We start from the raw sequence: 14,230 nt of genomic DNA, 5'->3' as shown, positions 1-14,230 counted from the left end.
ATTTCTGTTTGTTTTTCAAGGGACAAGAGAAAAGATACACGAGAAAAGATGAAGGAAAAGGAAAGAGTTAAAGAGAAAGATAGAGACAAAGAAAGAGAAAAAGAGAGAGAAAGGGAAAAGGAACGTGAAAAGGAAAAAGAACGGGGCAGAAACAAAGATAAAGACCGAGACAAAGAACGGGAAAAGGACAAGGAAAAGGATAGAGAGAAAGAGCGGGAAAAAGAACATGAAAAGGAACGAGATAAGGAAAAAGAAAAGGAGCAGGACAAAGAAAAGGAGCGTGAAAAGGACAAATCCAAAGAGGTAGAAGAAAAAAGGAAGAAGGATAAGAAATCCAGAACACCACCCAGAAGTTATAATGCCTCAAGACGATCTCGTAGTGCCAGCAGGTTTGATAATGTTTTTCACTAAGGGGTTTACTAATGACAAATGGGAATATACATTTTTAGCCAAAGAGGAAAAGATAAACTGGAAATGGTAACAGTCTAATGTCAGAACATTTCCCCTAATTGCAAAGTGAGTAGTTCTTCAGAAGAAGGATTACAGTACTGAATCTATGAGGGGAAAAAAAACCATGATGTTGGGCAAGATTATTGAAAAGTTTTGGCTGTTTCTTGCAGTGTACAATAGTAACCCAGTTAAATATTATATTAACGTTCTTTTCTTGAAGGATAGGATGTCAGGGTAGGTATTAAAATGTAAACAATATATAAATATGTGTATGTATGAAATTACATACATATCTAAATTGAACTATTAAGCTGGAATAGAGTGCTAAATTTTAACAGGCAAAAAGAATGTTTAAAAGTTGTTTGAGTCATGTAGGTTAATATTTTATCTTTTGTGGCGCAGATGTAACACTGAAAGGTTGCGTGTCTCGGTCGGCTTTCAGCTTAGATGCTTCCTTCCCACTGGCCACATTTCCAGTAGGTACATTGCCGTCAGTTGCAGAGCACTGCCATAGCCAAGCTGCGCAAGAGGACTTTCCTTTGAGTTTTCTAAAAATATGAAACCGTGACTAAAATGGAATTCCTTGTTTCCTGGAAATGTGAAAAAATACAGCAGATCTTAACGAGTTTTGAATTAAAAACAATTTGAGATAAAGGAAGATGTTGGGGCTGGGACTGTGGCCTAGTGGTAAATGCTAATCTCGTATTCATGAAGCCCTGGGTTCCATTCCTCAGCACCACATATATAGAAAAGGCCGGAAGTGGCACTGTGGCTCAAGTGGTGGAGTGCTAGCCTTGAGCAAAAAGAAGCCAGGCCCTGAGTTCAAGCCCCAGGACTGGCAAAACAACAACAAAAACAAAGGAAGATGTTTCCTGGTTTTTAAATTTGTGTTTTTACAGCTTATTAATAGCCTTTCATTAATATTAAAAGATAATAAGAGGTAATGTCAGACTTTTGTTGGGTGCTTTTACTATGTGCCAACTACTATGTCTACTGACTTTTTCGTGTCTCACCTTACTTAGTTCTCACAAGAGCTTGTGAGAAGGCTTACAACACAGGAAACTGAAGGTTAGAGAACATGTTCCATGTGCTCTGTACTTTTGTTTGTTGGTCACAGAGCTTGAGCTCTGGGCCTGGGAGTTGTTCCTGAGCTCTAGGCTTACTTTTTCTTTCTTACTAGAGACAGTAAGTTTGAGAATTTGTAGCCAATATTTAGTACCCGCTTTTAAAAACAGAAAAAAAACAGTATTATGGTACACAAAAGAACAGATTACTACTGCAGTGCAGCACATTGAACCAAAGAAGAAATTTTAACTCCCTTTGCTGTGGGTATGAGTTTACCTGCTACTGCTCACTTCAGCTGTACTGCAGTGGTTTTATTCATTGTGTCATTCCTGCCTCTTTTGATTTAAATGTTACTCTTCACTGTGACAGATGCTTTGTATTTTTTTTTTCCAAAAATTTTCATTGGCCATTTTAGGTCCTTTGATCTTTAAGAAAGTTCAGATATTCACAATTCAGTCCACAGCACACCTCTCTCTCTCTCTCTCTCTCTTCTCTCTCTCTCTCTCTCTCTCTCTCTCTCTCTCTCTCTCTCTCTCTCTCTCTCTCTGCCCTGGAGAATAAAAGATGACTAACCTTAGTTTACAAAATTTCAGCAGTTTGGAATGTTTTAGGCTTTCAGCAGTGCTTGGTAAAAAAACAACTGCTTTCTCATTTTAGTGTTTCCCTCCCTTTCATAATTCTCAGCTATGTATATTGGAACATTGTAACTGCTCAGAAAAAGCTTGCTTCATTCTTTGCATTGCCTCTGTGTTTTTATAAAGTTGGTAATATAGAAAATTTTGAATGCATGAAATCACTGTCAATCAGTATGCTGCCAAGAAATAGAAGAATAGGGATGAGCCCAGTGGTAGAACACTTTGCTCTCATACAAGAGACCCCAGATTCAGTCCTCAGAACTAGGGAAAGAGGCATGTTTATTGAGAACACACTGTTTAGGATTCTGCTTCGTTCTCTTAGTAGTAATATTCTCTTATAACAACCCCTATAAAAGCTTGAATTACTACCTTTACTTTCCATTTCATGCCTGAGTTACATTTTCAAGGCTCTGAAGTTATTTGGTCTTTTAAACCATTACCACATACACCATGAATAACAAAAGTATAGTTTTAAATTTTACCAATGAAAACTGAAGGATCAGTAAGGAGAACTTGAGTTCCATAGAGTTGACATGTATCAGCTCAGTGCTCACTGATTTTCTTAATCAAGAGATTAGTAGTACATTAATTACTCATTTCATAAAAATATATCCTCACATTCACCCTTTGAATTACAGATATGGTAAAGGTCATTGTTTCTAAATTACCCTCTTAAAAATGAAGCAGTTTAGAGCATGTATCATTTGTTAAAATATTAAGCAACATAGTATTTAGAATTTTTTTCAGTTAGTACTGAAGCTTGAACAAGGCTTCACACTCTGCCTCTTGAGTTATATCTTCCAATCCTTTTTTTTTTTACTTAAAAAAATACTTTTTAAATTAAGTTATTTTTATTATTACAAAGGGGTTGTATAGAGGGGTTACCATTTCATAAGTCAAGTAATGAGTACATTTCCCTCTATTTATTTATTTGTTTGTTTGTTTGTTTATTTATTTATTTATTTATGGTGGGTCTGGGGCAAAAAGCTCTGGGCCTGGGCTCTGTTGGGCTCTGTCCCTGACTTTTTCTGAGTAGTTTATTGGAGATAAGAGTCTCACAGACTTCTTTGCCCAGGCTGCCTTTGAACTGTGATCCTCTGATCTCAGCCTCCTGAATAGCTAGGATTATAGCCTGAGCCACCAGCACCCAGCTGAAGACATTTCTTTTTGGACGTTGCCAACCCTTCCTTTGCTCTCTCTCATCCAACCCTTCTTTACTCTGATTATTTTTCGGGTAGGGTCTTGCTTTTTGGTTCAGGCTGTCCCAGACCACAGTTCTCCTGTTGAAATAGGGTCTCATGAATTTTTTTGCCTAGGATGGCCTGGCAGTTTCTCCCAGTATTTGCTTCCCAAGTAGCCACAGTACTTCTTAATAATGAGCACTGTGAACCAACCTATTTGGTAATATTTAGATCCTAGATATTAGCTGTTTTTACTTACATTGAACAACTTGTTCACTGATTTTTAAGTTGGTAGGCCGCGATAATGGTGGTAGGCAAGAGAGAAAGGCAATTTCTCTATAAAACAATAATTTACATGCCTTTTTTGAGATACTGAATACTTGTTCACATTTTGTAAACTTACCTTTCAGATTGTTCCTTTGTTACACATAATCCACAGAGGGGCAGCAAGGAGCTTAGTTAGGTGCATAACAAAGGACCTATAGGAAAAACATTTTAAGTTATTAAGTTAGATTTAACTTGAAACAGTATGAGACATTAAGTATTATGTGTAATATAAAAATGAGATCCTATACCCTTTTTCATATGAAATCTTATGTGATGGTTTTGTAAGTTGGTCACATTTATGGTTTATACTTTAACCTTCACTAAAATCAGATAATAGTACATATTTATAAGGGATATGAATTTAACTGACCATTAAGGAGGCTAGAGATGTAGCTTATAGAGAGGTAAGGTATCACGAAGGAAGGCCCTGCATTTGACTCATCACACCAAAAAGAAAGAAACAGGAAAAAATTAAAGTACACATGAGGAGTAGTGGTGCTTTTATGAAGTTCCAGCAAGTAAGAGATTAGGGGAAAAATTAGGAGTTTAAGGGCTATCCTGGGCTATATCTTAAGATTCTGTCTAAATTAATAAACAGGTTTCTGCAGGGTACTTATTTGAGAGTATCAAGGCCCCCCCTCCCCCGCCAACACACATATTCATGTACTTTATTTCTTAAAAAATTTATTATTGAGATAGGGTCTTGATTTGCCAGGCCTGAGCCTAGACCACCATCTTCACCTATTTTACTCTTGCTGTCATAACTTGGATGACAGATAAACCATGTTCAGCTACAAAGTGAGGAATCAGGAATGAATGTCAAGCTAAGCCTCAAGTCTGTCTTCCCGATCTCAGTCTCCCAAGGAACTAGGATTACAGGGGTGAGCTGCTGGTGCCCAGCTTGCTTTAATAGTTTTTACACTATTTTTTATTTTACACTACTGTGAGTTTTAAACATGACATTTCTGATTTCTAGGGAAAGACGGCGGAGGAGAAGCAGGAGTTCTTCCAGATCACCAAGAACATCAAAAACCTTAAAAAGAAAATCTTCTAGGTCTCCATCTCCTCGGAGGTAGGTTGATTATGTTCTAAAGAGGAAGCAGGAAATTAAAATTTTTTTAAGTTTCATATTTTTAATACGTAATACATTTGCATTCTTTAACAATTAATATAAGAGGCTATGTGTTTAAAGTATTATACCCATGTGCTCATCTCTTCTTGTTTCTGAAAGAAATCACATTAGTTTTGTTCTGTATTCCTGTTTTGTATACAGATTCAAAATGAGAGTATATCACTTTTGCCACTTAACTATAAGAAAATCTTTTCATAGTGGTCAGATAAATCATCTCTTTTAAAATTACATTCATTTGGAGCTGGGCACCAGTGACTCATGCCTGTAATTCTAGCTAATCAGGAAACTGAGATCTGAGGATATCCATTTGAAGCACAGAGTCAGAAAGCTAATAAATAAGAAGAGGAAGCTGCTTGTGTGTGCTCCTATTAGGATGCAAAAGGTCTATAAATTGCTAGCTAGCAAAGAAAGAACCGTTTTGATAAGTAAAAAGGCTTTGCATAATAAAATGTCAGAAAGCTTGTTTCTTAAAAAAACACCTAAAGAAATAGTTTCATATAGTACATTAAAAACAGCAATAAAGAAAAACCTCTTGTTTCCATATCTTGGAGTTCATCTCACTTAGCATTATATGATCATATATGATTGTATGTACATAGCTATTGAGCTGTTGTGATTCTCTGCTAGGACTATCCTAGACATATACTAAATATTACCAATGAGGGCAACCATGGAATCTTATGTTTCTTTGTGTCTGGCTCACTTCACTTAATATGATTTTTTTCCAAGTCTTTCCATTCTTTCTGATGCCAACACAATCATGTTTATTGTGGAACTAACTCAGATGCCCCTCAGTAGATGAGTGGATGAAAAAAATGTGGTATATACACACAATGTCCCTGAATTTCTTTTGCTCAAGGCTAGCCCTCTATCACTTGAGCCATAGTGCCACATCCAGCCTTTTCTGTGTATGTGGTACTGAGAAATTGAACCCAGGGCTTCATGCATGCTAGGCAAGCTCTCTACCACTAAGCCATAGACCAGCCCAGATGCAACTTTTTACCCACATATTTTTTATTCGTTGTTAATTGAATCTATGGATTCCTTTGACTCCACAGGTACAAGCCAACTGTATTTGGTTTTATTTTTGTCCTTATCCCAGAAGATAAATCTTGAATATTTGAAAAGTAATCCAAATTGACAGTGCATTATATTTTATGTGAACACATGGTGGTTGCTGCAAAATGATGTGTATCTGTAAAAAATGAATTGAGCTAAACAGTGCAGTCAAATAATATACCCCCCTTTTTTAGCCAAACCACTTTAATGGTATCATTTATTGTGCATTATTTTAGAGATCTGTGTTAGATAAGGATATTTAGTCAGGAATATAATAGATGCTTTTTTAGAATGTAACTGACACATATATCCATATTTTTATAGCCGAAACAAGAAAGATAAAAAGAGAGAAAAAGAAAGGGACCACATCAGTGAAAGAAGAGAAAGAGAGCGTTCAACCTCCACCAGGAAGAGTTCTAATGACAGAGATGGGAAGGAGAAGCTGGAGAAGAACAGCACCTCAGTTAAAGTAAGGAACAATCGGAACCTGGCATAGAATAGCTGAGACTGCTTTTCATTGTGTAGGAACTTGATTAGACTGAGAGCTCTTTGAAGCGACTGTGTCCTGCGTAGTGTTAGTATTGTTAAATATTGTTAATATTTATTAACTTTTTTTTTTTTTTTTTTTTTTGCCAGTCCTGGGCCTTGGACTCAGGGGCCTGAGCACTGTCCCTGGCTTCTTTTTGCTCAAGGCTAGCACTCTGCCACTTGAGTCACAGCGCCCCTTCTGGCCATTTTCTGTATATGTGGTGCTGGGGAAATGAACCCAGGGCTTCAAGTATACAAGGCAAGCGCTCTTGCCACTAGGCCATATCCCCAGCCTATTAACAATTTTTAAAGTTAATTTTAAAGAGAGACAGTATTTAGGCAATTGCATTCCTTTACAGAGTTCAGAAAGTGGCATACAACAAGAACATTTTTAGAAAATCTGCAGCTACTGATATATGTGATTTATTTATATTGTTAACATTTTTTTTCCTGATGACATTTTCTCCAGTATGTACATTTCTGCAAATTTGATAAGACTTTCTGTTACTGCTTTTGTAACCTATAGCTAATGTCAGGTTTGTTAAATACCATTTGTTGAAAACCATTTTCTACCAAGCAAACTTTTTCTTGGATATTTTAAATACTTAGGATTATCCCTTACACTAGTATCCTTAAAGCATATTTGTATTTGGAAATCATGAGTTTTAAAATTATATAATTTTTATTTACTCTCATTGAAAAGAGGTTTATCGCCATCACTAGTGATATCAGTAATATCTATTGAATGTGTTCTTTGTGCCACATACTTTTTTGTTCTTTGATTCTCATTTAAGCTGAAGGCAGAATTCAGCTTGTTCTAGAATAGTCTTTCCTGATAGGATTTTCTCCATTATCCTATTTTTGTTTTTCATAGCATCTTTGAAGGCAATTTCTTTTTTCTTTTTTTGCGAGTCCTGGGGCGTGAACACATGGCCCACTGTTCTTGAGCCTCTTTGTGCTCAAGGCTAGCACTCTTTCACTTGAGCTACAGCTCCACTTCTGGCTTTTTCCAAGGAGTTTATTGGAGATAAGAGTCTCACAGACTTTGCTTCCCCGGGCTGGCTTCAAACAGTGATTCTCGGATCTCAGCCTCCTGAGTAGCTAGGATTACAGGCAGGAGAGTCTGGCACCCAACTGAAAGCAGTTTCATTAGATATATCTCATGCTCTTAGGTTTCCCTGTAAACATACTTGGAATTTTTGTTTCACTTATTTTTATTTCCATGGATAGTGCAGCCTTTGGAGAAAGCAGAAAGGGAAAATTGATAGGTTTTTTGCATGCTTTTTTCTTTGTGTGTATGCCAGTCCTGGGGCATACCCAGTCCTCCTGGGTACTGTCTCTGAGATTTTGTGCTCAATACTAGCAATGTCACTTAAGGCGCAGCTCCACTTCCAGGTTTTTGGTGGTTACTTGGAGTTTCACAGACTTGGCTGCCCAGGCTAGCTTTCCATTGCCTTCCTTAGATGTCAGCCTTCTGAGTAGCTACTGTTGTAGGCACAAGCCATCGGCATGCACATACATGGATTTTAGTGGAAGAAAAGACTCCAGTTTTAAAAAATTCACAAAAGATGAAGTTACATCATTTAGTGAAAATAGGCAGCTTGAAAGTAGTAAATATGTATTTTAATATTCATTATAGGAGAAAGAGCACAATAAAGAACCAGATTCAAGTGTGAGCAAAGAAGTAGATGACAAAGATGCACCAAGGACTGAGGAAAGCAAAGTACAACAGAATGGGAATTGTCAGCCAAACGAAGAGAGCCTCACTACCAAAACAGAAGCAGTATAGGACTAATGTACCTTTACAGTCAACGCTGGAGTAAAATCCAAAGCTTTCCATTCTCTCAGCAAGATGTAAACAGCGAGGAAACCTAATGGAGTGTAAAGATAGGCGCCAACAGCTTCTCCATCTCTTAGTTGATGTGGACATCTTGCATGGACAACATGAAAATCCCAGATGTTACCCAAACTCATCATCTACAATCTGCATTTCCATGGTGGCTGACACACTTGTCATGTGGTTTGTTAGTGTTTGCCAAGAACCATTGCAAACAAACATCAAAGATCCAACTTTGTATTTTCCCTAAAGACTTGAGATAAGCATCGGAGACTCTTTAGAGACTCTTTAAAGAAAATGCTAGTTACTGAATTTTGTATTGTTTTACTTTTTTAAAAAAAAGTTCCATATATACAGTTTGATGATGTGCTTGAAATTGGTGCAAATATATATACACACACACTTGTACGTGCAAAGTATGTAAGATGTTTTAACATTTACTTCAGGATTTACAGTGATTGTGGTAAATTCTCACTATTGTGTTTTCTTTTGCTCACTATTTAGGACAACAGTTTTTCTTTAAGTAGTTTTACAGATTAAAGTTACTTAAATAAGTGGATTAATATTATCAAACAACTGACAATGCATGCTACTGTTCCCTTTCAAAAAGGAAGAACAACTGTGCTGAATACTAATACAAGTATATTAGTATTCAGTGTTTAGAGTCAACGGGTCTACCCACACACCGTTTCTTTTAGAAGTTTCTTGATATTTCCAAGCTTCTTATGAGTACTATTGCAGTGTGTCTTGTCAGCAGTAGGTGGCAAAGATGCTCTTATCAAAAGAAACTCGGTTTTCAAGCGGGCTGTGGCGCACAGGCTGAAGCTTTAGTGCCTTCTAGAGCTTTACACGTGTTAGTCATCCTCAATTCATATGGAACCTAGATGGCTACTCTATTCACACCCCCATCGAGAAGGGTATAAGTGGTAGGTGGAAGAGCTTACTTAGAGAAGAAGTCCTGTTTTGAAGACCAGGGTTTAACCAAACAACAATGCAGTTTTGGGACCATCTGTTTTATACTGTGATAATGGGAAAGTGAACATGCCTTTTGTTTTTCTCCAATCAAACCTTTTAGTTGATTACATTGGATGGCCTTAATTATTACCTCTCAATTGTTTTCTCAAATGATGTGTAGAAATTATATTTAAAGGGAGGACTAGGAATATAAAGGATCTTACTTGTTTTATGTTTAAAGATGCATTTACTTGAGTTTAAAATATAGGTCACCCATCATTATTAGGTTTTCTTTTCACAGAAAGTATTCAAGTAGTAAAATGACAGCAATGCTGAAGTTTCCCCCCAAACTATAACTGTAGTCTCTGAACTCTTTGCATTGTTACATTTCCAAAAAAGTGATACTTTAATTAGTATGTTAATAAAAATCAAGTTTAATTATTTTAATGCAGTCTAATACAATCAAATTACTCAGTTGCCTTACCTCATGGGATGAGTTACTTTTATAGATTTAAAGCTAAGTAACACATAAGTTACTTAGTTTCAACTTGAGTTTTGTTTTAATGTTAATACTGTTGAAACTTTTTAAGCATTTGGTGGAGAATGGAAAGAGTTGCCCTTTTTGCAAGTAATGAAGCCTGATTTGATTACGAAGCTGCTTAATCATCTTCATGTGTTCAGAATTACTGTGTTTTACTGTGTACATTAAAATTTTAGAAAATGCTTTACTATGTAAAGCATAATGGTCATTGTAATCATGCATCCACATACGTTGGCTGCTAAACAGCGTATTCTGATATAAGAATGCTCAGATGCACATGGGAAGATTGTGAAGGAGTGTGTGTCTCGCATCAACCGCTGTCTTATTTATGATGTGTAAGTAGAATAGAGCATATGTTTGGACCTTTGTTATTTTTCAGTACCATTTCTCTAATAAAGCTAAGTATTTTAGAGGAAAGTTATTTGTTTATGCATTTCATAAACCATCAGATTTCATCTTGCTCTTGTTTTAGTTGCTATAGAGATTGTTTTGGGAGGGTGCATGTTTGTATGGGGACTATAAAACAATCTTTTAAAGTTTAAGTGTATTCTTGTACTCTGGATCTTCATTAAAATATTTTTTATGTTGGAGGTTAATATTTAATTTGATTCCTACTGCTCTTTTTTTGTTGCTGATATGTCTTTAACTCTAAAATAATGATACCAATCATAAAGAACTGATTAGTTAACATTGAAAAGGGGCAGCAATGTAAGAGATCTAGAAAAAGGGAAATTAGATTATTATTTAGGATTTGACATTTTCTTACATGGAAGCAAAGGTTTAGAGGTGCAGGTGTATATGAGAGATATAGATGAATGTTTGTGTTGCTCACTTAGACTTGGTAAGTTTCCATTTCTTTCAGGGTATTTTATTCTTGCTTTGAGGCTGTCCTTTCTCATCCACGGTATATGTCAGGAAGGCTTGAGGTAAGTCCCAGTAGACAGCCTAGTAGCTGGATGATTTGTCTTACAGTCTGAACCAGTTGTGTTGGTGCCCTCTCTCAACCTGGCTTTTTATCAATCCACACTAAATGCTAACATCCGTTGATCCTTTCTAAACTGCCTAGTTTCCTGTGGAGCACTTAAACATTCTTAACTGGAATGATTATTTCCATGTTATTTCCCACATGAGCTCATCTAAATAGCTTATAAATATATATACTAGTAAAATTGTGACCTTTTCTGTGCTTGGAATTCTTTTTGAAAAGGCTCATTGTTATGTTGATCTTTATAAGTGTCAGAAGCTTAAATTTTGACATACTGAAAAATAAAAACTGGCATTTATTACAAAACTTTTGTCAAGAAATAATTTTTTATTCCTATGTCTTGTATTTCTGTCCCTGTTTTAAAATTTGAAAAAAATCAAACCGTAATCTAGACCTGTTCTCAACTGAAATTTTCCACATTTAAGGGTTATAAAGTTTACTTGATAAGCTTTAAAAATAACTTTTTACCTACATATATAACAAATAAAGATTATGATTTATTTCCCTTAGTCGTTTTTATTTGTTGACTCGGCAATTGAATGCACAAGAAGGGATGCATCAGCAAGTCATTTCTTGTATTTTCACTCAAGGTGAAGTCAAGCCGTTTCCACAAAAGTGCAATAACCCTGTGTTGAGTGTTTCTGTACTTTGTGTGATTAGTATTTTCTCATGTTAATTCACTAATGTCACTCAAATTTTTATATTTCAAAAATTAGTGCTCTTAAAAGGGTTTAATTACATATTTGGAAGCAGGTATCTAGTATAAACATAAGAAAGTAATCTTAAAATGAATTCCCTACTTAATCTTTGGTTTGTGGATGATTTATTTTATTTTATGGACATTAGTAGTAGTACTACTACTATTGGTTGTTTTGCTTTTTAAAAACAGTAATACATTGTTTTTAAAATAAAAATGTGCTTAGGGATTTGGCTCAATGAAAGAGCACTTGCATAGCAAATGCAATTCCCTGTAATTGAATTACAGTTAAGGAACATAAAAAAGTATTGTCTACGGGTCTTTATATACATGCATGCACACACACACACACACACACACACACACACACACACACATTGGGGCGGGGGGAGCAGTCCTGGGGCTCGAACTCAGGGCCTGAGCACTGTCCCTGCTTCTTTTTGTTCAAGGCTATAGCACTCTACCACTTGAACCACAGCGCCACTTCTGGCCTTTTCTGTGTGTGTGGTGCTGAGGAATCAAACCCAGGGCTTCATGTATATGAGGCAAGCTCTCTCCCATAATGCCATAATCCCAGCACCCTGGTCTATATTCTTAACCCCCTACTCCCCAGTTAGGGAAAGGTCTTGAATTCCGACAAATCAGGATGTTTGTACAGTAAAAATAGTCTCCATTTCTTACACAAAAACGGAATGAATGCCTTGTCCCATTTTAAAATTTTAATCTTTTTTCTTTATTGTCAAAGTGTGGTACAGAGGGCTTAACAGGTTCATATGTAAGGCAGTGAGTACATTTCTCATTCAACTCGTTACCTCCTCCCTCATTTTCCCCCTCTCCTTTTCCCTCTCCCCCCAAGAGTTGTGCAGTTGATTTACACCAAATGATTTTGTAAGTATTTGTTTTTTGGCATGGATTGTCTTTTTGCCTTTGTCTCTCAATTTTGATATTCCCTTTCCCTTCCCCAGTTCTAATACCCACATAAACAGTATCCAGGGTATTCAGATGAGATACAGTGGTCGCGGGGGGGGGGGGTACAACCACAGGAAGGGAATACAAGAGAAACAAAATTGAACAAAACAATTGAATAAACACAAAAAAATACAAAAGGTATGGTTTCACATGGGATGATGATAATAGTTACAACAGTGGTGTAACTCTTGTCTCCATAACGTGGAGTTCATTTCACTTGGCATCATCTTATGTGATCATATGGCTGTAGCTATTGGGGGTATTTTGATCTTCTACTATGTACTAATCATGTACTCGCTATTCCCTATGAGGGGTTTATGTTTCATGGGGTCTGGGTCACAATATGATTTTTACAAGTCCTTCCATTTCCTTACAAATGAGGCAATGTCATTCCTTCTGATGGAGGCATAGAGTTCCACTGTGTGTATGTACCACATTTTCCTGATCCACTTGTCTACTGAGGTTGGTTCCATGTTTTAGCAATGACAAGTTGTGCTGCAATGAACATAGTTGTGCTGGTGGCCTTAGTGTGGTCTTGTTTGTAGTCTTTTGGGTAGATGTCCAAAAGTGGGCTTGCCCCATTTTTCAGGAATACAGTTATTTGGTCAGTGGGCTGAATACTTGATAATAGTCATTAGTTGAGAGCCTATTAAAGAAATACCTCTTTTAAAAAATGTTAGGATAAGTTTAGAATTGTGTACAACTTAATAGAATATTCAAATAACATCTTTGAAAGATTATTGGGTCACAAATTTATAGTACATTTAATTTTTATAATTGTCTTTTTTTTTTTTTTTTTTTGCCAGTCCTGGGGTTTGAACTCAGGACCTGAGCATTGTCCCGGGCTTCTTTTTGCTCAAGGCTAGCACTGCCACTTGAGCCATAGTGCTTCTTCCAACCTTTTTCTATATATGTGGTGCTGAGGAATATTCCCAGCCTAATGGTTTTTTTTTTTTAACCTTGGAAAAACACCTTAAGATTCACTAAAAAAAAAAAAAAAAAGTGAAAGCATACTATAATATAGCCATAGTATGCTAATTAGAGGTGATAAAGCAATTAGTTATGGAGGCATTTCCCCACAGTTACCTGGCATAAAGAACTCATTGGATGCTTGCTGTTGAAATATTGAAATATTGGATACCTTTAAATTTTTTTATTGTAAAGATATACAGAGGGGTTACAGTTGCATAAGTCAGGTAGTGAGTACGTTTTTAAAAATTTATTGTCAAAGTGATGTACAGAGGGTTTACAGTTTGATATGTAAGGCAGCGAGTACAATTCTTACCAAACTTTTTACTCCCCCATTTTTTCCCCACCTCCCTCCCCACAATTCCCTCCCTCCCCCGGCCCCAAGTTGTACAGTTGGTTTACAGCACACTGTCTTGTAAGTATTGCTGTTGCATTGATTCGCCTTTTGCCCTTTGTCTCTCCATGTTGATGTTCCCCTTCCCTTCCTTAGTTCCAGCCAGTACACATGTGTACAATACCCGGGGAACCAAAATCAGTTACAGTGACATCAGGGATAAAAACACAGGGAAGAAAGACAAAAGAAAAAGGCCTAATTTCACATGGTAGTTGAAAACAACAACTACAATGATAAATGATTTATTTCCATAACTTGGAGCTCATTTCACTTAGCGTCATCTTATGTGTTCATATGTACATAGCTATTGAACTACTGTGATCTGCTAGGACTATCCTAGACATGTACTAGTTATTACCAGTGTGGGAAACCATAGTCTGTTTCTTTGAGTCTGGCTCACTTAATATGATGTTTCCAAGTCTTTCCATTTCCATATGAATGGGGCAATGGCATTCTTTCTGACGGAAGCATAGAATTCCATTGTGTATATGTACCACATTTTCTTGA

The 14,230-nt window shown here is 36.5% G+C and overlaps 1 protein-coding gene across 3 annotated transcripts in view; it reads left to right on the top strand.

The window, feature by feature from the left end:
* The window catches only part of Srek1 (splicing regulatory glutamic acid and lysine rich protein 1), a 39,403-nt gene extending 29,091 nt beyond the window's left edge, over window positions 1-10,312 (top strand). For all 3 annotated transcript variants that reach the window (XM_048368161.1, XM_048368163.1, XM_048368162.1), the window contains 4 exons: window positions 21-389; window positions 4,635-4,730; window positions 6,174-6,318; window positions 8,017-10,312. In XM_048368161.1, the coding sequence (XP_048224118.1) occupies window positions 21-389; window positions 4,635-4,730; window positions 6,174-6,318; window positions 8,017-8,166 (760 nt within the window). In that variant the 3' untranslated portion in view covers window positions 8,167-10,312. The remainder of the gene's footprint in view (window positions 1-20; window positions 390-4,634; window positions 4,731-6,173; window positions 6,319-8,016) is intronic.
* Window positions 10,313-14,230: the final 3,918 nt, after the last annotated feature.

Source organism: Perognathus longimembris, chromosome 19 (genome assembly GCF_023159225.1).
Source record: "Perognathus longimembris pacificus isolate PPM17 chromosome 19, ASM2315922v1, whole genome shotgun sequence".
In the NCBI taxonomy this organism is placed as follows: Eukaryota; Metazoa; Chordata; class Mammalia; order Rodentia; family Heteromyidae; genus Perognathus; species Perognathus longimembris.
The sequence above is the reverse complement of the archived record's forward strand: the minus strand, read 5'-3'. Positions and strand labels throughout refer to the sequence as shown.